Source organism: Rhipicephalus sanguineus, chromosome 8, assembly GCF_013339695.2.
Source record: "Rhipicephalus sanguineus isolate Rsan-2018 chromosome 8, BIME_Rsan_1.4, whole genome shotgun sequence".
Taxonomy (NCBI): domain Eukaryota; kingdom Metazoa; phylum Arthropoda; class Arachnida; order Ixodida; family Ixodidae; genus Rhipicephalus; species Rhipicephalus sanguineus.
Window position 1 is genome coordinate 33,747,152 of NC_051183.1, and position 26,980 is coordinate 33,774,131.

General features: G+C 44.7%; 1 protein-coding gene across 1 annotated transcript; it reads right to left on the bottom strand.

Annotated features, from left to right (window-relative positions):
- Positions 1-249: 249 nt before the first annotated feature.
- LOC119401688 (cellular tumor antigen p53) lies at positions 250-25,913 on the bottom strand. Its single transcript, XM_049418820.1, has 6 exons — positions 25,805-25,913; positions 22,553-22,658; positions 7,561-7,772; positions 6,046-6,150; positions 4,339-4,420; positions 250-1,730 (listed from the first exon to the last, which is right to left on the bottom strand). Exons 2-6 carry the CDS (start codon positions 22,651-22,653, stop codon positions 1,640-1,642), a joined length of 591 nt encoding a protein of 196 aa, XP_049274777.1. The 5' UTR covers positions 22,654-22,658; positions 25,805-25,913; the 3' UTR covers positions 250-1,639.
- Between the last annotated feature and the right edge of the window lie 1,067 nt (positions 25,914-26,980).

A 26,980-nucleotide genomic window follows, 5' to 3' on the forward strand; every position in this document is an offset into this window, starting at 1 on the left:
GAAACTTTATCAGAAATTTTTTCATCTGCGGTCCTGTGAAGTCATACATGCAACATATGCTGCGAACAGTGGTACATGAGCACTACAGTGATCATACACCAGCAAAAAAGTTGGGCCCTATCAATCAAACCTCTGTGCGCTGCGATACGACATGCATGCATGTGCCCAAGCCAACACGGCTTTTCGGTTCCAGCAGTTGCTGTGAAGGCAGCACTGCCGATGAGCTATGCCGATGAGCTATGCCGATGAGCTATGCCTACTCCTCTGCCGTGCAGAGGGGTAGGCATAGCTCATCGTCACGACTACACCAACATCGGCAACGCGAAGTGATGCAAGCGTTTATGTCATCAGCGCACAACCAACGAGTGAGCAAGGCTTCCTCCACGTGCCGTTCTTGTCGCAGCGGTGCGGTGAGGAAGCGTGGTGCAAGGGCACGACAACTGCGCAGTCAACTGCATCACCACAGGGCCAACGCGCCGTTTTACAGTGTAGAGGACCAATCAGCGAATGTAACGTTGGCCATTGGCAACATTACGTCACTTCGCGGGCGAAGCGGACTGGACAGGTACAGGAGAGGGGTGTGGGAACTGTTTTTTCGAAATGCAAGTGTCTGCGTGGTGCGCAGCGCTGTGATATTCATAAAATAAGATCACTGCAGCCTTCTGTACGAAGTAGTGACCTTATTTTGGAAGTGTAAAAAAAAAAGTCTGAGCCTGCTTACTGGGTTGTGATGATATATCCTGAAGAAAAGTTAATAAATGCCTAAGAAAACGAGGATTGGCACTTCCACATGTACACGTCAAAGAACACTTCCACTTTTTTCAGCTATTCCCTATACCTCAGAGGCATGGTCAGCCATGAAACCTAAAATTGCCTATTCTTTAGAATCAGGTTTTTGCAAAGGAAGGAGCTATAAACTCAATTAAGAGAGTGCAAAGATAGGATTTACTGATATCTCCTTCCAGAAAAAAGAAAAATGTATGTAAAACATCTCCAGAAATAAAATTTCAAAAACTCAAGTTGTTTTTGCATAATGCCCATTCCAGCCTCAATATACTTTTCTTTTTTTGTTAACACTAAAAAGAATTGCACATTCAGTGTCTCAACATATGTATGTAGCAATTTAAATACCCCACAGCATTTAAATGCAAGCCCCTGGCCTCTTCTATGTGCATATTTTATTGACCAGTGCACAAGAAACGACACAGGTATAAAAATATTCTTTTCTCAGCATTTTCCGCACATGGCACATGGTCCCAGCATTATTCTGTGCTATCATACGTCACGACAATCCTACTTTGGTGCAAAGTATAATGAATGAGCAAATTTTGGCAGTGAAGGTAAAAGTGGCAATGAAATAAATGGGAAAAAAAAGCTGTGTGTGGCGAGGTGTAAAGTGGGTATAAATTACCAAGGCCAGAGATATTACAGTTTGTGACCAATAACGAGTAGCAGTAAGCTAACGAGTCAGTAACACTGAAGAACTCGTCAGCAAGCCAGCATGCACTCTTTCTGCAGTGACCACACAAAAAAGAAAAGCAATGAGCATGGCAAGGAATGTCACAATATGAAGTTTTTGGTTAATAATGGAAAAAAAAAACTAATAAGGTGCTGAGAGGTAAGGAAAGCAGCAAACAAATCACTCCTGGGATTCGCCTGAACTAGGATTGTCCTTTGGCTCCGATTTTACTGACACATGCTTATCACCATGCATAATACGGAGAGTGCGCCTGAAAAACAAGGAAGGCCTCATAAAAAAGCGATACTTGTCAGTTAGGTACAGTGCACCATTGATGTGGTGGCACTGTTGGTTCACACAGTAGGCATAATCTGAACACAATTAGCTCTTAAGAAGGACATGCAGTGTTAGTCAATACTGAAGGCATGTCCATGAAAAATCTGCACAACTACCCTCATTTACTCAAAGTGATGCTAAACTCAAGAATAAAGTTGAATATCAAGTCAAGGTGAAGTGACAGATCTGAGTTCTAAGGCGTCCAAAGTGCCACTCTTGCCGAAAACAAAACAACTGAATGCGAAAAAAAAAACATAGGATGAAATTGGCACTTCCACTGCGAAAGTATGGTACCAACTGCAAACACGTAACATGTCAATCTTCAGTGGAGGAAAACCTAGTAAACTACAGCAGAGTCCTGCTACAACGAAATTCACAGGACACGCGAAAAATTCGTTGTGGTGGAACTTCGTTGACGCGAAATTACCATGTACAGTCTAATCCCGCTATAACGAATACAGCTACAACGAAATTTCCGCCACAACGAATAATTTTGGATTCCCCGTCAGCCGCCCATAGAAAACAATGCGAAAAATGCCTCGTCACAACGAATACTTTTTCTGGGCATTTCCGCTTGAACGAAGTTTTCGTGAGTGTCACCACATAAGGAAAAGGAGCTTGCCTAGGATTGCGGTGAAACTCCGATAAACACTCGACCATTTCTTGTTGCCAGAGCCGTGCGGCTGCATCGCAAGACCCGTGTCTTCATCGGAGACATGCTTTCTGCCACCACACGCACATCCCGGTAAATTTTTCGCCATTGAGATGCTCGGCGACAGATCGTCCATCTGCCAAGAGATGCATGTGCGGGCCACGGTAGAATCGTTCTTCAATAACTCCTGCCATGTTTTTGACGTAGCACTCAAAACAAAACTACTACAGGTCGTCACAAGCCCTGCGATCGTGAATGACATCCACGGCGTTTTGAAGGCACACGCGCGGCCAGCGCGCACCTAGCCCAAGTGTAACATTATGCCGAAACTGCTGCGAACACAAATGCAGTCATGTTGACATGATCATGGGCGACCACGAAAATACGCGTGCATCCAACGTACGCGCACCGACTCAAAGCAATGCTGCGGCTGAAACCGCGGTAGACGCGATCACAGATAGCAACGACGCAGTTATGAAGGCACGCGCAGGACCAGCGCGCACAGGTTGAAAACGGAACTACCGTTTGCCGCAACCACTGCGTAGAAAACCGCGGTCGCTATCGTCGCGATCATCGATAGCGAATACGCTCAAGTACACAGCTAACACACCGAAAGAACGATTAAAGGCAATGAAGTTGTAAAACGACACAAAGTGTTTCGGCTTCCCTTTCGCTCCCTAATGAATGGTAGTGCACTGCTTCGGCACTTCGTTTTCAGTTAGCCTCTAGCAAATTTTGGCCTGCTTTGGCACGCTCTCACGACGCTACACGCTCGGCACGCCTCGAGGGTAGCCTGCATATCGTATTTGCTCGTGTATAACTCGCATATTGACGCAAAGCCGCCTTCCTTGCATTACTGTGAAGCCAACTTCCGCACCAAAATTTGCGTATAACCCGCACCCCGGGTTTAGCGCTAAATTTTCTGTATATTCTGTGTGTGTTATATGTGAGAAAATACATTTACTCAGTGTGCGCCCAAGTACGCCCGAGTTAGAGTTCAATGAAAAAGACAATGCATGCGTTTGCCGGGACCAAGTCATAATCATCAGATCTTCCGAACTTTTGTGGTGTATGCATGAAATTTTGCTGCAACGTAATTCCACGACAACGAACTTTTTCGAGTGTCCCGTCAATTTCGTTGTAGCGGGATTTGACTATATTCAGGTCCAACCTATATTCCGGTTTTTACAGTATTTCTGGGCCATTGTCTATGGAGCCTGGTGTACATATTGAATGCCTATGCCACAATGGCTCATGGTATGCCTGCAGTTTAGTGCAACGTACTACGATCACTTTTTCGTGTGAAGGTTGACTGCACACATGCCATATAAAATCTTTTATCTGATGAGTTTTCCAGTCTGCTGCCATGTTCCCTGTCAAAGTTTCAAAACACTCCTTGGTATCACCACCGTGCTATTGTACGATCATGCGAGAGAGCCAGAATTTTTGCTGCACTTTAAATCTAGGTTCACATGATCTTGCTGCTCTCCTCTTCTTTGGCTGATGCACTTCCGTAACATTACTAATGATGGATTACACAACAGGACTGACAGAGGAACCTGCGAGGTTATTTTTACTCTCTGAACACGGGAACATTGGCTTAATGAAATTTGCAAGAGTTTTACACAACATGTTTCACTTCGTTATACACTATAACCTCATTATAACAAAGTCACATCTGATACGAAAGTAACTTCGTTATATCCAAAAATTCGTTATAAACAAGCATTCATAACACTGTATCTATGGCAGGACAATTTTTCGTTTACTTCGTTATAACCGATAATTCGTTATATCCAAGTTCGGTATATCGAGGTTTGAGTGCATAAAGGTTTGACTGTATAACCCTGAAAATGATTCAAAAGTTTGCAAGGTCAGTACGAGTACTCACTTCAAGGCATCTGGGTTCACTTTGGAGTGCACCAAAAGTGAGTCATGGATCAATTTGAGTATGGTGTAGATCTTTTGGAGCACTGCAAATAAGAAAATGAGGGTGAAACGTGGGTGCTTTATGACTACACATCTGGTACACTTTGTGAAGGCAAGCCTGTAGTGGTTTTTAAAAATGAAATGCTTATGTATGATGACTTGTGTGTGGTATCATTAGTGACATAATCTTGTAAACCCATCACATACACAAGGTTTGGATGGTTCCAGCCATTGTTTATGTAACCTTGTTGCCCCTCCCTCCCCCACCTCTCTCTCTCTCTCACTCTCTCGCATGCACACACACACACACACACACACACACACACACACACACACACACACACACACCACACACACACACACACACACACACACTCACACACACACACACACACACACACACACACACACACACACACACACACACTGTAGACTGCCAATAATGCATAACTGGTTAAGACAAATAAGTGTGCGTGCGCTTATCTACTCATTGTCCATAGGCAAGAAGGAAGTTTGGCGAAAAGAATGCATGTATTGTAAGACTAACTTTCCTGTTGAAGGCCAACGATAACACCTCTCTAATGGGCCAAACTGAAACAGCAATGGTTAACCTGGTTTAACTGAAAACACAAAATTCAGACAGCCAGACATACAGGGGTTTCAGAAACTGTGGCTGTTCTTCTTACACTTTGTAGAGTAGTCAGAGTAGTAAAAACGTCTGGATGATGTTTCTTGGGCACATTTTACAAGTTGCCACTGATAAGGTTGTTGAGGAGACTGCCCCATGAAGAATTGAAATGTCATGTATCATGAAGGCACAAATATATTCTTTAGAAGCCATTGGCAGACATTGGTTTTGAGTCAGCACATAAATTTGCAAAGCAACTAAAGATCACATAAGAGCACAAGCCACACTTGACTGTGATGACGATACTTCTAGTAGAAAATAAGAAGAAAAAAAAATAACATTTTGAATGAACATCAACTTCAATGCAATCATCACTGACACAATGTAGTGACACACTGCGCTGCCGGGATTGAGACATGTATGTACAATGGAATCTCACTGATCTCACTGTACATAAGATATCCCATAGGAGCAACATATTTTCACATGGATAAAGTGAATTTTCACTGGAAATTGAATAATACGACTACAGAAGTGGGCTCTTACTGAAGTTTCACAAACTTGTGGCTTGTATTACAATATACTAGTTTAAATAATGTTCCCACAACCCTGGAATGTGTTTATGTCCACAGTGTAGAAATCAGCTCTGGGAGATAGCGGGAAAAGCCACTGTCACAACACCACCTTGAATTCTGTGGATTTTAATAGCGTAAACCTTTTTACATTAGAAAATTTAAACAGATGCAAACACCTCGGTCACACACCTCGATTCTCAGTTACGCATGACTTCCTGCTCAACATGTTTTGCAGATGTGCAGCATTTGAAAAATGTTTTGGTTATAGTGCAGTACTGTTTATAGTGCAGATATTCGTGACTCTGGTAATTTACATTATAAGAGGCCTATGCCAAATGGTCCTGAACATAGTTCGGTGACAGGCTTGCATCAAGCCCTGCCTCTTTTTCTTAAAACTTGTTTGCCTGCGATGCTCAGGTTCATTAGCAGTGTGCTCAAGGAGTGTGTTAGCACAGCTGCTGGTCACTCACCTTTATTATGTATTCACCCTCACGTTCCTGCTCTGTCTTCCTGACCTTTGCAGGGGCCCCGGTGATGCCTCCAGTAGTGACAGTGGCCACAGACGTCAACCCTGTTGCCAGAAATGAAGCAAGTGGACAAGCATATCCGTACTGCATTGTTACAGCATGGTTATGCACATGAAATGGGTTCCACTGCACTGTCCTGCACTGTCACTTCCGTGTGTTTGCTCTTCCACTACAAATTTAGGTTTGTGTCGGAGAGAATCATTAATACTGAAGCCAATATGTAATCAACGACCAAATTTTTTTCAGGCATTCCTGATAAATTTAACATCTTTGCATGCCCCAGCACACACCTGTGAACAGCTGTAACGCACCTCTACGGCCCATAAATGAGTGAGAATCAGGCGGCCGCCTTTTGAGAGATTAGAAACCAGACATCGGTTTTTTGTGAGCGCAACAAACAGAAACCGCTCGCAAGACAAAATCACACCGCTGCATAGTTGTGCACGTGTAAGCGAGTGCATTCACACCTGGTTCCGTCCATGACTGTACCCAGCAGAGTAAAACTGACGCTGGCTCTTTGACAGCACATCGGAGAAAAGGGGGGGGGGGTTGGAAGAGACATAAATATATAGGTGCTGGGACACAGGCTGGCGAAAAAAAACATATTCTAACAATACCTCAATACAGTCTACTACTGCTATTTTGATCCTGAGGGGAGCAATGAAATAGGCTGAATTAAGGAAGAAGCCGCAAGAAACACTCATTCTGGCACGTTGCCTCAAGTGTTATCATTGTTGATCAACAGCGCCATTTCTATTAGACGCACTGTCATATTTATTGCAGTGTCGTCTCCTAGTATGGTGCTGGAAAAAGCCGTCCACTTCTCCACCACTGCACATCAGTAATGACAATCCCAGCACAGCAGAAAGTTGAGGAACTGGTTTTGAACTTCCCCTGCCCCTTTTGAAACAAATGGTACCATGCAGAGAAGTGTCATGCTTGCATTAGTAAAACTAACAGCAATATGCAGCACTGCCTAAACGAGTTCACAAAGTGCAGGCGAATCGAATGGATTTTAAGTACCAAATGTATTAGGTCATCAACAGAGCAGCACAGCAGCTTAGGTGGATGGCAGTGTCACATTAAGTGACAAGTTGTTTTCACCGCATAGCTTCTAAATCCTCTGCAAGCTGGCTTCTCCATGTATGCGGCTATACTGAGGCTGGCGTGATAGTGCAGTGCCACAGAGGATGCCTGATGGCAAGGTTGAGAGGGCATGTGAGGAACCGGTTTCCTTTTCTTTGGTTTAGGGCAGACACTGCGCACAGTCGACCTTCCACGCTCGACAATGAGCTCCATGGAACTGTCCTACGGACGCTTTCCCGTTTGCTCAAACGTGCCTCCGTTCGAGAGACATCACCTGGCAATGACATACGGTTGAGTTTCTAGCCGCCACAAACATTACGCTCTTGATATCCTGGTGTGGCAAGTCAAGCTTCCCGACCACTACTCACCTCTCTTCTGGGGTCGTGTCTGGCTGAACGTGGTGTTGGCAGAAAGGCGGGAAGGTCTTTTGTCCACTGGATGGGTGACAGAACCTCCAATTACCCCTCCCCGCAGGCTACTGTTCATTTCTCGGGAAGATATCTTCTCCTCCTTCTTGCGATCTCTGACAGGACTGGCACACAACTTGAGGTCGATGACCTGCCTGCCAATAATGCTACCACTGCAACAAGGACAAGGGACAAGGTCAGAGATGGTTACAGTAAAACCTCACTAATACTGTGTAGCTGGTTGGAATGTAGATTAGCTACACAGTAAATACAGTATGCACAATTAAAAAAAATACAAATGAACAAATAATGACAGAATAGTGACTCCACATTACATGTTAAATAAAATTTGCAGCAAGAGGAGAGATAATTCACAAGTTATCTTGCCTGCAAAATTTTGTATCGGTACTCTTTAAGTCAAAGTTCATATGCTTTTAGCAGTAAAAATAACCATGTAGGTTTTTAGAACAGTGCTCACATATGACATCTCATAAGAAAACATTCAGAAGCGTTGCAGCCAGAAAAGAGGAGAGCGGAGTAGCAAGACTCTTGCCACAAGAGTGAAAATAAGCTTCAAGGTGCAAGAAAAAGTCTGTCTCCATCACGGAACTGTGCAACTGCGCAGAGTGGCAATATCAAGAATCGTGACCTATATGATAGGGGACATGGCAGCAAAGTAAACAACTTGTCTGGCTTTTTCCAATGCATGTGTGTGCTACTTTTGTATGCATATGTGTGTGTGCTACATTGCTACAATGCATGTGTGTGCTACATTTCCAATGCATGTGTGTGATACGTACAGCTACATTTTTAGAACTAACAGACAAGACACAATTCTTGACATTGCCACTGTGCGCAGTTGCACAGTCTGTGATGAAGACGGAATTTTTCTTGGACCTTGAGTGTTATTTCCACACGGTCCCAGCCGGCGGCAAGTTATCTTTTCGTCCACTTTACTTTCTTCACATTTACACCACACTTACTGCAAATAACATCCCCTATACTTTCCTTGGCTTTCTTGTCCGTTAGTTCTAATTAATATTGAGTCTAGCAAAGAAAAACTAGCCCTTAAAAAATTCCCCTTCTTTCATTTATACAGCTACATGCGACTCAATGAAAACAAGGACTGTTCTGAAACATGGTGCCCGCTATTGTACGGCACCGACTAACCTAAGCAATCAATAGGACTCCGTGTTTTCGGTTTTATCCGAAAAAAATGCGATAAACATTCGCCGGTAAAATTTTTGACAATTCGGATTTATCCAATAAACTCCAATTTCAAAGGCCAATATGACCTGGTTCCGTTCTTTATCGAAAGGGCAAGTTCTAAGCGCTCATTGATACATCTTCTGGTTTGACCGATTTAAAGTTTACCACGCGTAGCTGTATTAGGCGACGTAGCTGAATTGTGCTCCGACTCAGCTTCTTACATGCAGAAGCTTTAGAAGGACTTGCAACTCTCCAACCCCAAATTCAAGGCGCTTCACTTCAAAGATCCATGCTACTGACTGACTAACCTAAGCAATCAATAGGACTCCGTGTTTTCGGTTTTATCCGAAAAAAATGCGATAAACATTCGCCGGTAAAATTTTTGACAATTCGGATTTATCCAATAAACTCCAATTTCAAAGGCCAATATGACCTGGTTCCGTTCTTTATCGAAAGGGCAAGTTCTAAGCGCTCATTGATACATCTTCTGGTTTGACCGATTTAAAGTTTACCGCGCGTAGCTGTATTAGGCGACGTAGCTGAATTGTGCTCCGACTCAGCTTCTTACATGCAGAAGCTTTAGAAGGACTTGCAACTCTCCAACCCCAAATTCAAGGCGCTTCACTTCAAAGATCCATGCTACTGACTGAACAACGCTCTGGAAGCTCGTTTAGCTCGTTTAGCTCGTTTAGCGTAGTTCACGATTTTGTTGTGCACTTTCCTGCCCTGTTGAAGTCGTCGCGGGAGCTGCGCCTCAAGTTTGGTCTTGTGTGCTTGGCCATGGGCATGTCCATAAAGTCGCTGAAAATCGTATGTTCGTCGAGGTGGTTCTCTTTTTATGAAGCTCTAGAAGATATTTTGGACTACTGGTGCGCCATTTGTCTTTCATGAGAAGCGACGAAGCCAAGGGAACGAATTGTGAGAAGCTCAAAAGTCTTATTGCATCGCCTGAAGCTGTGCATGACTTGCTCGTTAAGATGAGGTTTCTGAAGACCAATTCGTGTGCCGTGCTCTCAATCATTAAGGAACTTGAGGCAGAGAGTACCTTGGTACACCAAGTTTATCCCATACTGGGGGTTCGTTTGCATGCACTCATCAGTCAATGGCGTGATCCAACCGAGGTCTTCGCATCAAATGTCACAAGTCTGTTTGACTTCCTTGACGAGACTGACCGCTTAACGACTGTCACAGACTTTCACGGATACTACGCTGTCGCCGAAAAGTGGAGACAGACAGTATACATGCTTCTGCGGTACAATCAACATAATATGGCAATGCACACGAACATATAAACAAAATAGGCGTAAACCTCTAGTTGGTTAATAGTAGTGTTAGTACGGTAACTGAGTTGCTGGTGCGGTTACTAACAATTTAGTAATGGACTAACCATTCGAGTTAGTACAATTCATTTACTGACAAGGTAGCAAATTTCACTAACCAAATTTCATTACAAACTTAGTTCTTGATACTTTTTTTTATTTTGAAATCATAAAAGGCAATATAAATTTGAAACCGCGTAGTTCCGCCACATGTAACGGCTTCCATTCCACTACAGCTGAACAGTTTTAACCTAGTTATAATTTTTCAGCCAAGAATTCAGGTAAAGCAACACAAACGTGTCAACTTTCTTGCCATTCAGCCTACTCCTCTTGCTCAACCGTATACACCACGCACATACGGAACCAAGTTTGTGCTTCAATGAGTTCGCGTGGTTGATTGTATACTATCGATAGTGCTATCAAACTTAATAACAATAAGCACTATAGACCCTTTTCGAAAAAGGGCGCCCCTAGCGCCGCGCACGCAAACTACAGTCTGCCGCCATTGTGAGGGCACCGCAGCAGACGACGCAGGCTTCGGCAACGTGCCTGTGCGTGACATTTCAGCACCGCCTAATCGTGAACAGTCGTCAACGTTTTTCGTAGAGACGGCGTGCTGCAATGGTGCAGACGTGCTGCGTTCCCATGTGCCACCATCGAGGATCTCGCGACGAGAACAACGATAAGGTACGCGATAAAACTTGAACAACGAGCGCACGTGCTCTCTCTCCGTACGTCATGTCAAACGGACGTGCGGAAGGGCGCTTTTTTGTAAACGCGCTACAGAAACGACCGTGCTTATTTCACAGCGCCATGTGTAGCCTTGCTTTTACGAATGAATAGTCTTCTACCGAGTGCCTGCATGCGCTGAATTGCGATAGATTGTTTGTGCTGAAATAGTGCGAGGGTTCGTAAGGCCAGCCATAAAAATAAAAATGAAGTTGCGTACCGTTAATTTAGTAGCGACAGTACTCGCATGTCGTAAGCCACGTGTCAACATTTTTTTAGTACAAACAGGGGTGTAGCAGAAAATTGTTTCGGGGGGGGGGGGAGGGGGGTGGCACCACCCTGATCACAAGTGGGGGCCGAGCAAGCAGATGTGGTCGAGTGTCATTTTGTGCTCTGTGTGCCATGGCAAAAAAAAATTTCGGGAGGGGGGGCACGGGCCCGGTGTGCCCCCTGGCTACGCCACAGCATACAAATATACCCAACCCCTGGCGTCCGGAAAATAATTGCGTGGTGAGGCTTGCGGCAGACAGGATTTTCACAGTGACGTCCTTCCTTTCCTTCGGTGAGAAGTTTGTAGCTTTCGGTGAAAAGTTTGCAGCTTCGGCGAGCGTTTTTCTTTTTCCCGGTCCGGGCGCGTACGCGAGTTGGCTGTGGTCACGGTCCCGCAACCGCGGCAATCGAGCCAAACTGCTCGTCCAACCCGTTGAAGGGTACAAAATGTTGCTCATTGTGCAGCGGAAGCGCCTCAGAAAGACCAACGGAGAGTACTAAGAGCTCATTCAAGCATGTAAACGGTGAGATTTCAGCGGGTGACATGAAGAACTAGCCGCCAACACAAACATCACAGCACCCACGCATTTGACGGCTCGCTTTCCATGCCCTCACGATGGCGCTGGCTATCCCACGCTCCTTTGCGAAGCGAAACTGACGAAAAGCCCACCGTCAGGTGGCGTATTTATGAAAAGGGTCTATCGATAGTTCTTTCTCACCATCGATAGTTCGATAGTGACTCAGCTATTGATAGTATTGATAGTACTATCGATAGTTCTGCATCACTACGGTACAGGCCTGCCTACATCAAGAGAAAACAAATTGAGGTGCAGAAGGTGGCAGAAGGTGGTAGCCGAAAATGTTCGCTGCAAGATACGGCAGGCATAAAGTTGAGGTGATGCATCGGAAAATTCAGCCACAGGGAAGTCCTGGTTCTGCGTGCATTGGACCGAAAGCTTTCGGCAAGTTCATGCAGCAACGATGGCACCCTGGGAACGCTGTCAACTCCTCACTCTCCTGCCATCCACACTAGCGAAAAATTAGATTAAGAAGCTTATTTCTTAAAGGGACACTAAAGAGCAAAACAATTTTTCTCATATTAGTAAAGTACTCTTTCACGATACCAAAAACACCACGCTTGCTGCGAGAAGACGCTTAGTAAGCGAGTAAACGCACCGAAACAAAATGTGGGTGGCCTCCCCGCCTTTAAGTTTCTGCACCATTCGCCATGACGTCACGTTTTGACAGCGCCTACTAGGGACTACGCAGTTCCTAATCGGTAAAAATGAAGTACATTGTCCTCTGAGGGGGCCATAGGCTTAACATACCAAGGTTGGGGTAATTTTGTTGAGCCAATGGCGCCAAAATATGATAAATACACTCTGAAATCAGTGACGTCATGCGGGGAGATTTCGGTGCGAAATTTAAAAATGAAACTTCGAACTTGATTTTCTCCTCTATTAATAAACCTATGATGATGAAATGAACAACGTCACAGTTCTCAGAGCATAATTTATCGATATAAACCAATTCATTGTTTCTCTTTGGTGTCCCTGTAAGCATGGAAGCAACAGATCTTGAGGCCTGCATGGAGCACTGAGCCTTGTGTGAGGGCCTCATTGCAGTGGCCGTAACTATAAGTGCAACAAAATTATGCAATATGTTTTTCATGATTGTGAAAGCTGATGTGGAGGAGAATAAGTGGACAACGTTTACGAAATATCAGAAATGGGTTCTTTTAATTGTAGTCCCGAATTTCCATTGTTCAGTGTTTTCTTGAACTTAGCCCGATCGTATCTCTTTACTGAAAAGTTATATAAATATAAGATTCAGCAGTTTGGTAGATAAGTATGGGAAGAACGTAATGCAGAATTTTTTTCGCTCTGCCACAAGGCTGTTTTGAGGTAAAGACCTTCAAAGTAAAGAAAAGAACGTTTCCTGGGCCAATTTTGAGGTTTTTATAAAAACATCTACACTATACATAAAAACTATAAATATCTGAGCAGAAGCAAAAACATGCATACATTTAGTTAAAGAAATTTCAGCTCTAATATATTTTGTGCAATTCGTAACGAAAGTTGGCTAAAACAACAGAGCAGATGAGCGCTCCACTCCACCTCTTCGTCATTATTGATTCCCTGTGTTTCGCAAAAATTTTTGGCGGCAAAACAAATTGCAGATCTCTTCTTTGCACTCATCAGGCAATAATATATAAAATTTTGAAGTAAATTTAAGAGGTCAACCAGCCATCATTTGTTCGATCTTACATGGAATCACCCAGTACTGCTATTTTAAAAAGAAAAAGGAAATAATAAAAAAGTTTGTCTACTATGTGAACTGAACTTAGGCCATCACAATCATGAGCCCGACTCTTGAAACTTGATGATATGCTTCCTGGCAACTACGATATATTTTTTATGCAATCAGAGATTTCGCACGAACAGCTTAATAGTGTATTGTTTTCAACATAATTATAGTTAAACATTGATGTTTCGAAGTCCATAAAATCGCTGATTTACTTCAGTATATCAAAACTTCACTCATTTAAATTGTTACAGTGCAGAAGTCACTAATAGCTCAATTGAGTTAGCGTACATGTAACCACATGACCAATAAGGTGTCGATGCAAAGGTTGCAGGAAATAAGCAATAACAGCATTCAAAGTGATGTAGGTCTTGTATAATCTTCCTAAAAAAAAAAAGGTGGGGGGGGGGGATTAATAATTAGAAGACGAGGCACTCAAAAATTGCATTGACAGTCATGGCAGTCTAATTAAACCTTGTCATGAAATACAGTGGTTATCTCGCCCTTGTGTGAACCACGGGCATGGTCTAGTAAAGGCCAATGCACATATAGAACAAAAATTCAGGTCAAACAATTGGCCGTGAACACTATCGTGAGGACACGAAGCATGCCTTCATCATGCTGCACACACATGCAAAGACAACTCTAACTCTAACAGGCGGCCGCTGGCATCACAATTTCAGTGTTTTGACGGCAGGAAGTTGGATACAGTCGAACTGCAACTGGTCTGCACTCCCTGCCTGCATTCACTTCTTGTGAGCAGCTGGCAATATCAAGATTGACTTGATCGGCGTGGAGCAGATGCATTTTGGTCACTAGCCTCAGGCAATAGGCCGCTGCTTTTTTGCCCATGTTGGTCAGCATTAACAGTATGGAAGCGAGACAATCGTTGTTGCATAATTGCAAAACCCTGATCAATCACAAAGGGGTGCAATTTGTTGAGTAGTTGCATCGCTGGTTCTACATCTGCTTGTTGACATGAGCTTTTGCCAACTTTTCTTAAGGGGAGATGTGGATGTGGGAATTATCGATTTTTTGTTTTCACCTGTTTTGTTAAGATTGGTATCTCTACTGCTCCGAAAATAAAAATCAAAGTCGAGACTCAACTGGAAATGTGTTAGAACTGCATCTAAAGAGCACAAGGTGGCTGTCAAAAGACCGAAAGTGTGCAGTCTTCTAGCGCCTCGCAGCCAATAACGCGCGGCCGCTCGCCATTGTGGATTGCATGACGAGATCTCCAAATAACCATGGTTTCCCGCGCTGCTGCAACGCAAGAAATAATAAAGAAAGCACGCTTTTGCCGCACTTTCCAAGCACTGCAACTGCCTTTTAAATCACGTGGTACGGATCGGGGAATGCCATTAGCCGCTGCGCACCTTGCGTGTTGCGAAGCCTACTTGTAGGGTCCGTGTTTCATCGAGCTGCGCAGCTGAACGTTTCTCTCACGTATTTATTTTCATCATGGACGAAAAGAACCATAGCAAGCGCAGTCATCGGCCAGTGAAGTATCGCTCGGTGAACAAATTTCAAGGACGCCGGCACAAATCGAAGCCAAACACTCGCAGAACGACAAGTGCGTCTGCTGCCGCAAGGCCTAGCGACGGCGATGCTTCTGACAAGTTTGCCACGGCGTTCGAGTATGTCAGTGCCTCTCTAAGAGAAGATCGGACTCTTCGACGACAAAGAAATATAATGCTTGAAAGAGTCTTCCTTGATCGCTGACATAACAGCATTGAACATCCTCGTGATCGGTGCAGTGTGTCCAACATGTCGCTGTTTGGCAACATGCGTCCAGGAACCAGCTTATAAACGCAAAGGCGTCATTTCTGGAACTACAACGTGAGAACATCGAGTGCCCCGAAAGTATTCCTTCGATAACCTATACACCAGAGCACGCCTGTCTCGCACCCAGGCTGCTGGCGAGCCGAGCGGATACTCTCGCACCCAGACGCCCGGCTGACCGGGCTGCCAATGCTGCCAAGGCGCGCACGGGCTGCACCAAGTAACCAGGGCAAGCGGCAGTTCTGAGGCTTTAAAGTGCAAAAAAGTACCCGTTGACGCCGCTTCAGCGTATAAGAGCTCGTCTGGGCACTACTGCGTCGTTTTTGGATGCCAAAACAAGCAGCGCAACAAGAGGATAATAGCGTTGTCTGCGACGATTACGACGCGCCACGGAAATAGTGCCGGTGCGGTGTTTTCAGCGTCGCCGCGAGTGGATAACTGTGATTCAAGCAAAAAAACTAGGAGCCGAGTGAAAATGCACGTGTAAGTACACTAACTGCATGTATTCTGCAGTGTGATGCCCACCTATTTCATTTTGCGAACCTAATTTGCGTGACACGCAGCTGGGTTGAAGGCAGGCGCGAGCTTTGTGTGGGGGTGCACTTCATACCTTTGAGCATTTCCTTTGACGATAATCTAGTGCAAGGTAGTGCTTTCAAGCAGACGGAATCAGCATGTTTTGCCACTTTCAACGTAGTATTAAGCTTTAGTGCTTTTGATGGCATCAACGCCTTCGAGATTTCGTCTTCAAAAGCTAATAAATGGCACAGTGCTCTTCAACAGCTGGCCAGAATTTCGTGCTTGCATTTCAGTGTTTGATGCCCCCAAATTTATTTGGACACGAAGCATCCAGCTACACATAATACATATATTGGCACTTAAGTAAACAGTACTTGTGCCAGTGTCCTTTACGTTGCAGGCGTAGCTAACCGGCTTAACTAAGAGTAGCACAGTTTCGCTTGTAAAGCACCATCGCTACAAGAATAAAATCGCACAGGTAGCTTCCAAAAGGGATCGCTGAACGATACTGCAGGTTATACTCTCTGATAGCACGCTTTTGTGAGCAAGACGCATTATTGTAAGAGCGCTCGTGAAACAAAGCAAAAATTACATTCCGCGAAACTACCCGTAAAGCGTACTCTAATTATTACGCGATGCACGCTGAAGTGATGAGCTTTCACTAAACTTTGTGCACAACTTGTAATATGGGGCAACAAAACATCGTTTCACTCTTTCGCGAGCTGCACTGCAATTACGATTCACGCGTACTACAGCGAGGACGTTTTTTTTTTACAAATGTAACAGCGTACGCATCTGACGAGGTTGCTTCCGCAGCCCACTCAGCACGTACTGTATACATTGTGGACTTGCATGAGCAAGATGTTCTTGATGTTCCAATAAAATCAGCGAAAATGTCCAGGCTAGAAAAGACGCGAAACACGCTCTCCGACGGGCTGAGTTTCGGGAGTTTCACGTTTGCTCTGTGTAGCGTCTGCTGGCGTGGCAGCCCGCGCATGTTGTTTCGTCACGTGTGCGATAGATGGCCTGACGCGCGATGCAAATATGGCGATGTGCATGGAATTCGCTGTGTTCTGGTCTATACGTTGCGGTGAGTTGCTTCAAGTGAGGAGGCCAGCATAAGCGCGGCGAGTGACGGACCGATAGCAAGCAGAATCTACGGCAGCGAGAGCTCGCGCAATAGCTACTCTGCTCGAAAGAGCTGTAAAGGAGAAACTTACGGCGCTGGCTCGTTTTAGTGGCAGTGGCTACTAGAAGAAAAATTTACCTCTTTTGTGTGCAATTTTGATCGGATTTCGTTACTTCTTTCATACATAAACATTAGGGGTGTGCGAATATTCGAAATTTCGAATATTTTTCGCATAGAGTTTGCTATTCGATTCGATTCGCACTGAAATTTTACTATTCGAACTATTCGAACTTCCCAAAGACAAATGCAGTCAACGTCCGGTTGAAAGTGACCCCTTCAGATTTTCAGTATGCTTCACCTCATTACACTCTCGTATTGCGGCAAAGCTGCCTTTCAAGCTCCGTTACGGTCGAATTTAGGCAAGAGACAGTCAGCGTCTGATTGGAAGTGGTCCCTAGATTTTCAATATGCTTCACCTCCTCACACCCCCGTATTGCGGCAAAGCTGCCTTTCAAGCTCCGCTACGGTCGCAAATGTATTAACTCAAGAAAACGCTGGTTCCTATATGGAGATGAAAGATGTGGCAGAGTTGGGGGCTCAATTAATGCTGTTTTGGACCTGAAATTTGGGCAGGAAGTCCAAAAAATCGGACGCCGAAGCTTTTTAGCATCCAAAATTTCAGATGTTCTTATATATCGACGTCTACGAGGCAGATTTGGAACTCCAGACTTGAAGGGAGCACACCCTTGTCTGCCACATCAGTTGGCCTTCCACAGAAGTTGAAAGAGAAGGAGAGGCTGAGGAAATGGCATCTCTGCCTATCACGTGTAAAGTGTTGTCGGCAACACTTTGGTTGCACCAAATCATGTACATAAATACAATTCGGCCTCTACATTGCCTCATTCTTGATAAGAAAAACAAAATATGACCCCACCAGCGCTTCATCAACCTAGCGAAAAGAAACACTTTCATGTTGCTATCTCACAAGAACATACTTAGGGATTCTCTGCAACTTTTTCAGTAATTTCACTTCGAATTATTCGAAAAAATGTTTGAGAAATATAAGAAAATTATTCGAAATTATTCGATTCGATTCGCACTCAATCTTTATTATTCGACTTCGCTTCGCACCCAAAATTTTGCTATTCGCACAGCCCTAATAAACATCCAATTTTAACTTTAAACTTCGTTTTTCTCAAAACACACTTCTTGGCAACTTTTTCAGTGTGCCTCTCTTGTTTTTGGTACTTCTGGTGCTCGGATATGCATGAAATTGTGCCCAAATTTTTTCCAAGGTGTGAGGAGTGCAGTTATCACCTCTAAATCCCAATATTATTTATGCATATTAAAAAATTTGCAAGCAAATATTTACTGCGGCCTCAAAAATATGGACTTCCCATGTTTGAATTTTTCAGTAAATATTTTGTATGCACTTTCTGGATAGTTTTCGAAACTCTACAGTTCCAATGGAACAATATGAGCACGGGTGCAACAGCAGGATTAGGATTTGGAGCAAATTTTGGAGCATTAAAATGTTGCTATTGGAGCACAAAAATCCAAATTTGGAGCAGGTTATGGGGAAGAGAAACGCTCCTTTTTTTTAGCCCAAAATCCCAAATTTGGAGCAGTACAATTAATAAGGCGTACTTTTAGAAAGAAAAAGTATATGTAAAACTATTTGACATCAGCTAACTCGTGCACAGTGCACGAGTGCATGTGAGCACTGTTATTTCAATAAAAGCAGTCTGCTGAACTACCCACAGTGCAAACAATGTCGAAGTCCACATTAGTATTTGCAGTGATGCTAGCGAGGACTTCTGATTTGGAGCAATTTTTAGAGCAGCAAAATTTCCGTTTTGGAGCACTTTGGAGCAGCAAAATTTTCATCTTGGAGCACTTTGGAGCAGCAAAATTTCCGTTTTGGAGCACTTTGGAGCAGCAAAATTTTCATCTTGGAGCGCTTTGGAGGAGATAATTTTGCATTAACATTCAAGCACCTGAGTATTATTATGGGGCTCTTATGAAGGCTAGAAATATTTCGATTCATTGCAAATCTCATGGAAAAAATCATCTCAGAAGCATAGGCGTGCGCAAAGGGGGGGGGGGGGCGCCCCTCCCCCTAATCACCTAAGAGGGGGGGGGGGCGCAAAATCTGCCCCGTACATTGACCCTTGTAGTCACCTAAGAGGAGGGGGCACCAAATCTGCCCCATACATTGACTTAGTAGGGTGGGGGGGGCGCTGCGATGAACCTTCGCCCCCCCTGATGGGGAACCCTGCGCACGCCTATGCTCAGGAGAACTCCATATTTCACTCGCTAATGGAAAAATAAGGGCTCATGCAGTTGAGTGTTCTGGATTAACCTCTTCGGCGATTATTTTCGACACTAGCAAATAAACAAAATATCGGATCAAGATAATTGCACTTTACGAAATAACACTCTAAATACATCTATGTGGTTATCAGCAGGCATGGTAGACAAACGCCGTGATGTACAGCAGTGCCTCAATGCCAAAGAGCCACACTGTCCTTGATGCATTTCCCTAAGACAACCCTAAGGCGAAAGCCAGGTTCTTTTTCTTCTCGGTCGATGGGTTGATCCTCCCCCTCCCTCTCTGCAAGCTTTCCGCCCCTCAGCTGGTTTTGCGCTAGCTCCATGATCAGCGCACCGATCACGGAAGCAGTGTAAAGTGACGATGTCATGTGATGGCGTCATCACGTGACATCACGATATATTACGCCATGATGACGTCACAAGTTTTGACGATCTATGACGCGATGATGACGCCATCACATGATGATTATTTTTAGCATCAATCGACTGACGCCGCCGACGGTCAATTTTCGTGTTTGATAAAGCATCTAAGGCTTTCGCATTGATATTGCGTATTGAACGTTAACAGCCTGGCCCTACATACCAAACTGTCCTCCGCCATGTCACCTGTGTGCCATGCACGAAACAGCTTCGCTTATCATCCACTTCACAGAGTGAAATGGCTCCTCAACTTTTTAAAAATTTTTATTGCGATAGCAATTATATGGACACTCTCGGCGGATTTTTGCCGTCGCCGTTACCGTAATTTTCCGTATAAAGTCCAAATTAATAACATCACCACGCGCATTCTAGCCGCGGGTAAAAGCTCGCGAGCGCTGGCGACTGACGCGACTGAAGCGGAGATTAAACTAGCCGGCCGTCAGTCTCCGTCGCACGGACAGCGCATGAGATAACATCTTCCCGCGTGCGGGCCTGCCGTCGATTGCTCATCAAACAGAGAGGGAACGCCCCGCCCGTCTTTCATAAGGAGCATGGAGGGACGCCAGGGGAGCGGAAGGGGGGGGGGGGGAATCGTTCGAAGGGCGCAGTCGCTTGCGCGCGCGCTATCTCGAGGCATCAGGAGACGGCTCGTAAACTTGCATGCTGTGCTCTCAACGCTTACTTCGCGTTTAGAGAACTCAGAGCAAGAAAACGCTTCGGTTCCTGGAGCGGCCATATTCCCTTAAACCAGCGTTTTGTTGAGTTACGCGAGATCGGATCCAAAAGAGTTAGCTGCTAGCCTTACTTCGTTTAACAATACAATTTTTTGGTATCGCATTCATTGCTTCGCTCTTAAGCGAAAATGAGTTTTTTTAACCGTTAGCTATTGACCCCCGAAAGGGCGGATGTGTAACATGGCGTAGCCGCTTCACTGTGGCCCGTCAGCGACGGGCTCTCTACTGACAGCTGCGCATTTGCGGCTGCTCCGACCAGGAGATGATTTTACTAATGAGATGACATTTTAAAAAAAAAGCAAGCAAAAAATTCGAATTGGAACCCTAGCACGTGAGCTCGAAAGGGCAGGGCCTTTTAGGGGATATTTACCGCAGAGTGATTACAAACTCGGACGTGCTGGCGGAAAGAATTACGAAAAAACTGTTCTGGATGAAGATCCATGGATAAATTATATCTGAGGAAAAGTGTCAACGCGTTTCAACCGTTTGCGTGCTCTTCCATAAACGCTAAGCAATTAAAATTCGATATTCTCCCATATATCTACTGTGAGCGTTCCCAGATTTCATTCCGCGATGTCCGGAAACAGAAGTGACAGGCATTTTAGCGGCACGCATGTAGTTATTACTGAACATTGCTTTCCTTGCGTGCCGTGCGACGCTTGAAACGAGCTATCAGCAGCGTTTCTGGAACAGACGAAGTCCGCCGATGAATCGCCGTCGCACTTTCTCGCTACCGATAGGCCTAGACGTCACGAGCCTCTGCGGAGAGCGCGTTTTGCTGTCGAGCCGACTTGCAGAACAAAAGCTGCGTCGGTACCGTGCATGGCATCGTGGCTTACTCGGAACGCACGCGCGAGCGCTATTTATTCAGTGGAATAATTCTTGGTCCATGATTGCGACTTCATTGGCAGCCCCAAGATCGAGCTGCACATGTTCTGACGCGCCGGCGGTGCTATTGCCGGTGATAGACGCCCCCAAGCCCGAGACTTTGGCGCAGTTTGGCGCAAATTTCGTCGATATTATCAGGATGGCGCAGTAAATACAATTTGGCGCACTTTGGCGCAGTTGGCGCAGGAGTGGAATCACTGTATTTGCAGTGCATGTCAAACCATTTGACAAGGCGCTGCATATGCTATTCTGAATCTGCCAGCCTGACGACGTCGAAATTCGGGAGATTCGTAAAGCAGGAGCAAAAGGGGTGGTGAAAAAAGAAACCTGGCGTGTGTTTTTGTTTATAGTTGGTCGCAGAAACGTCATACACCGCTCTGAATGATTGCCAGTAATTTTTTAGATGTCAGTAATCATAGTAGTAGTCATTATATGGCCCATGCATGCATGAGTAATTAAGGGAAAAAATGTGCAGTGTCCCGTGACAGCGTATACTAGTAGCCCCTTCTAAATCATAGTATGCTTTTCGGCACAACAGATGTGTGCTGTGGCAAAAGTGGCTTAAAAAGCATTCAGCACGTGATAGAACAAGGCTAGGAAATTTTAGAACCGCTGTCCTCTTTTGCTTTTCGTTTGCGATGATATCAGGGTAATTGAACTAGTAGTTAGGGTTATGGTCAGCGTGTCTGGATTGGATTGGATGACTACGCGCAAACTGCAGGCGATTAACGCATTCTCCATGTCTTGTTAAAATTAGCGGTGCTGAGAAAATTTTCAAGCTGGTCATGTATTTTGGCACAGTGTGGCACAATTTCAACAAATTTCAAGGTTTTGGCTCAGCTTGGTGCAAAAATAAGGAATTGTATCAAATTGGTGCAATTGGCGCAGCTGTTGCACCCCTGTATGAGCCATCAATTGTCAAAATGTATAGAAGTTGAAGGATCGAAAAAGGGGGCTACAAGGCCTATGTTTTACACTTTTGTCATGATGCAGAACAAAAAGTATGCAACTTGCAAGAAAACTAATTATGTATTTGAAATCAGCATAAAAATCTCTACAAATAGCCGAAGTGTCATTGCTCTAGGTTGAATATTAAAAAAAGTGTCTTCGAATAGCAACTTAAACAACTATTAATGGCGGCGACAGATTTTTCATGCTACAAGAACAGATGGTATGTATTCATGCCCAAATATCCATCATTTTTACATGCTGCTTAGCTTCACTACAGCAACCAACTACGAGCTGAAGGACCATAGTGTTCAAAAGCCAATTCCAGCATCACAACTTACTCTCAAGCATAGTCAAAATTAACTCACTTGTTCTCAAGGGTCCATACAAGCTTGACACCACGCCGGTCTATGCCTGTAGAGCATGAACTGAGGCACATGAAGCGCAGATGGTAGACAGTGTACCGCATTTCAGCTGGGCATACAAGAAGCATGATAAGAAAAGCGCTGTTGACAAAGAGAACGCCAGGAGAGAAAGGAAGAACGTAAGAACATTGTGCAATGTTACACATTGCACAATGTTCTTGTTACACAATGTTACACAAATTTGACACATTAGGACGAATCTGTAAAGTCATTATCCTGCTGCAATGGTTTTAAAATGGTGGAACTATTCATATGCCACTGTTTAACGCAAAAACAATTGCACGAACAATAAAAAAGATTAAAAATGATATAAATAATCAGTCTGCACACGGTAATTATACAAAAATGCGGTAGCGCGCCTTTTTGTTTGACATTTTCTGAACACCGGTTGACAACATATAGCATTTTACCTGCACTAAAGCCTACGTATAATGCATAACAGCAAGATTATTCGGCAGCACAAAGGTGGCAAGTTTATCAGCCAGCTCCCCACTCTTCTGGAAACTCAATCAATCTAAGCATGCTGCCATCTCATGCTAGAGCTGCAGTTTGTTTCACATCGGCTACAGCTTTTTTATACGCAGGTGTCCACGCAAAGCAACGCGATCTAGAGGCAAAGTGAAGAAGGAGAAGAAAGACGAAGCGACATGAAGGAGGCACTTGCGAGACAAGAACAACAATGTGGGTAGGCGAAGAAAACATTCGCGTACTACAGTCAAAAGCCACACTAATGAAATTGTGCAGCAATGAAAACCTCACAACAAAATATTTTCAGGTTCCTGGCAAATGCCCATAGGCTTCAATGCATCTCACATCTCTCGAGAACGAAATGTAGCTAAACTGGAATCCCACAACAATGAAAACTGACAGGACGTTACCCCACATATTATCGCCTTGTGCAAGGTCAGCACACACCAGAATGCACTCAAATGTATTCGCTCCACACCTGAACTGCGTAAAGTGCCACCACACTGCGCTTGCATGGGTGCCGCCATTTTTGCTTATGGCACGGTGCCGGAAGCAGTTGCACATGCTGCAAGTAGTCATCCACCATGCTGCTTGTTTCGACTGCTTCTTTTCATGCAAGACTCCATCGCCGTTCACGCTAGTGGTATGACAGCTCACTGTTTTCCATTCTCGGACTGCTGTGTGCAAGCAGTTGTGCTTGTGCACGCCAAGCTTCTCTTGCCGTTCGAAAAATGGGTACGGGGCAAATTTTCGCAACGTTGTACGGCAGCAGCACAGTGACGTGGCCAATGAGCAATGGAGGAGTGGTTGCCGTGGCTACAATGGTGCACTGCATCGTCTGCTTCCACAGCACAAGCCACAGGGAGAATACAAATAATGCATGGAATGTGTCGGACGCTTTCAACACGATTTGGAAGTTCCTCAGAACACATGATGACGATGTCGCCATCGAACACTTGCTGCATGGTGAAGGTCTATGCGTTTACTACATGGCAGGGGTCGACAAGGCACGCTAACTGAATTTTGGCATAAAATTTTCGTTTTGCTGAGTGTTTCCCTTATTTGTACTGTGTCATATCACGATAACGAAAATTTTAAGTATCCCTGCCGATTTTATTGCAAGGTTGAACTGTAATTAAATTAACTGGCATGGTGTCTGGACAGACAGGCAAACACCAACACATCTCATTTGATGACCCCAAACATTTCCTTTCACAATGCTAAGGTCAAAGGGCAGCGGGTCAGCCTCTTTGCCACCCTCACTACCAGCAAAAATTACAGTGACATTTCGCTCTGTGAACTCAAGCAACCCGTAAGTGAACGGGTGCCGCCACAACTGCGAGAGGGGGTCAACAGAGCGCCTCCGTGTACCCGGACCTTTCCCCCTCTTCCTCTCTGTTGGTAGCGAGGTTAACTGACCTCGCATCTGCACTGTGGTGTCTCGTTGCAGCGACAGGGGCTCACTCCTCTCTGTGTGATCGTCTGTGGCATTTGCAAGACATCACTTCCGTTAACGATGTGTGGGTTCCCGTGTTAGAGAAAGTGTGTCACGAGGCTGACGTAACAACCTTCAACGTATGTAGCACCTGCCAAAGAGGTTCCCTTCGGAAAGCTCAGGTCCCATCTTTCTCAACTACTAATGGGTGTGCGTACCCACCCACGCCACCTCACTTACCCAAGCTCAACCCAGTTGTGGAGCAGCTGATATCCCCTATAATACCGTTTATGCAAATTCAGCGGCTTCTCTACAATGGCGGCGAATATGGCATTCAGGGACTGGTGCTGAACATGCCTGTGGAAACTTATACCATGGTCATGCGCTCCCTCAAAACGCTGAGGATGCAAAGCTAATCGAATTCAACGCGACGAATATTGAGAACCTAAAGCTCACTCTAACATGCAATAATAGCGAAAGTTGGGCTAGTTGGTGGTTCATGCTTGGGATGTAAAAACAGCGCAAAATATAGACAAGGACATTGTCTTTATTTTCGTCTTTATGTCGCCATTATTAGTTTGTTATGGACTGTCGCGCATGTTTTTGGAGCGTATGAAGGTTTTTTTGCTTTTTCTCGGTTGTTACACACGTGTTGATGTTCACAATGATTAGGCACGTTTCGTACCTTGTTTGCTATGCTGCGCAGACGCCTTTGGTTTGCCACGTGACCGGGTCGAAAGCTATCAGCGCGGTGTCGTCTCTTCCTCTGTCCTTGTCTATATTTTGCGCTGTTTTTACATCCCAATCACTCTAACATGTTTGTCTTAAAGGAGACTATATGTCATTTCTGCAAATTAAAGAAAGAAAGTTGAAATTTTAGAACTGACGCTGTCCTTTCTTATTATTATTTTTTTAAAATTTTCTTCAAGTGGCAGGGTTAGGGCTGTTTTCTGGAGATTTACAGCTGTGCCCATCCAACTGGGAGGATTGCTCAGCATGCAAGAGTCTTCCAGACAAATCAGAAAAGTTTGCATGTATATATGAAGGACTTTTCTTCTGAATTATTAAAGTTCTCTGTGACGAGCATTAAATGTAATATTAGGTTAAAAATACAAAAGGAACAAGAATTTCGGTAGCAGCCACAACTACAACCACCCCAACAGTAAAAACCTCGCATACTGCTCTGCACTTGGTGTAATAAAAACTGTAAATGCATGTGTTGCATAAGAAACGCAATTCGCACTTCACTCCCCACAGCTTGGTAGCCAAATTTCTAAAGGCGACTCACACACCTTCAGGTTTTTCATACGGGACAATGATGCTGTGACGGCCAGTCGACTTATCTTCATGGTACTGCGTTGCTGGATTCACACACCTGATAAGATGGTCACATGGTGCATTTTGGCCTGAAAAAAAAAAAGGAAAAATGTCTACGAAGAACATTTCTCTAACAAAAGACACGCCAGTATGTAGCGCAGAACCTGGCTTATACTTTCTTTACGGGGCAAAAAAAAAAAGTAGCACGAAATGTACAATCCAGTCACCCCAAAAAATTGCTACATTTCATCAAAAAGCAAAGCATTGATAAAGATATCAAAAAAGTTTAAACTATGCTGCGTCTCCAGACGGATTCCGTAAAAAACGTATAACACAGGGTGCAGAGGTGGGAGCTAGAGGGGGGCCACTGCACATGTCTGGCAGGAAATGACTGACAGGGTGTGGTCGCATATGCTGTGGTGTACCGATAGCTTTGTACAAGTTGTGCTCTCATCACAAAGTTAGCATTAAAGCCATAGAGAAGCAACCTGAAGTGGGTTAGCATAATTATATATATATATATATATATATATATACACAGTTAAACCTCATTATAACGAAATTAAAGGGCTGCCGCGATTTGCTCGTTATAGCCAATATTTCGTTATAGCCGCAGCGGGTATATACTGCAAATATTATGCGCTGTACTTACCCAAAACAAATAGTGGGCGAAATAGCATCTCGCCGTACGCTGGTACGCAACAAAATAACCGCATTCCGCAGATGAAAAGGAAAAGTCACACACCTCTTTTATTGCACTTCAAAACACACAGCACACATTTCAAACAGCCGTAGCTGCAAAGAAGTCCGTAATTGGACGTTGCTGCATCTTCCTGATGCGAACGATGGCTCGCTCAGCTGCGGCTGCAATGTTCATGCCATCTTCGTTGCCCTCGTGAGTGCCGTAGTAGCGGCGCAGTACGTCCACCACATCTAATGCCTCCGACGCTGTCGGCACGTTGGTCTTCCTTTCGTCGGCAGAATCATCGTTGCTGGTCTCATCCAGATCGTTGACAGCGCGCACAATGTCGTCATCCGGGAGCTGTTCCGTTGCCACCACTTCCGAGTCCGCACTCACATAGTCGCAAAACGACTCGCTGTCAGGCACGACACCGGCGTCACGAAGTGCCGTCCAAGATGCTGCAACTTCG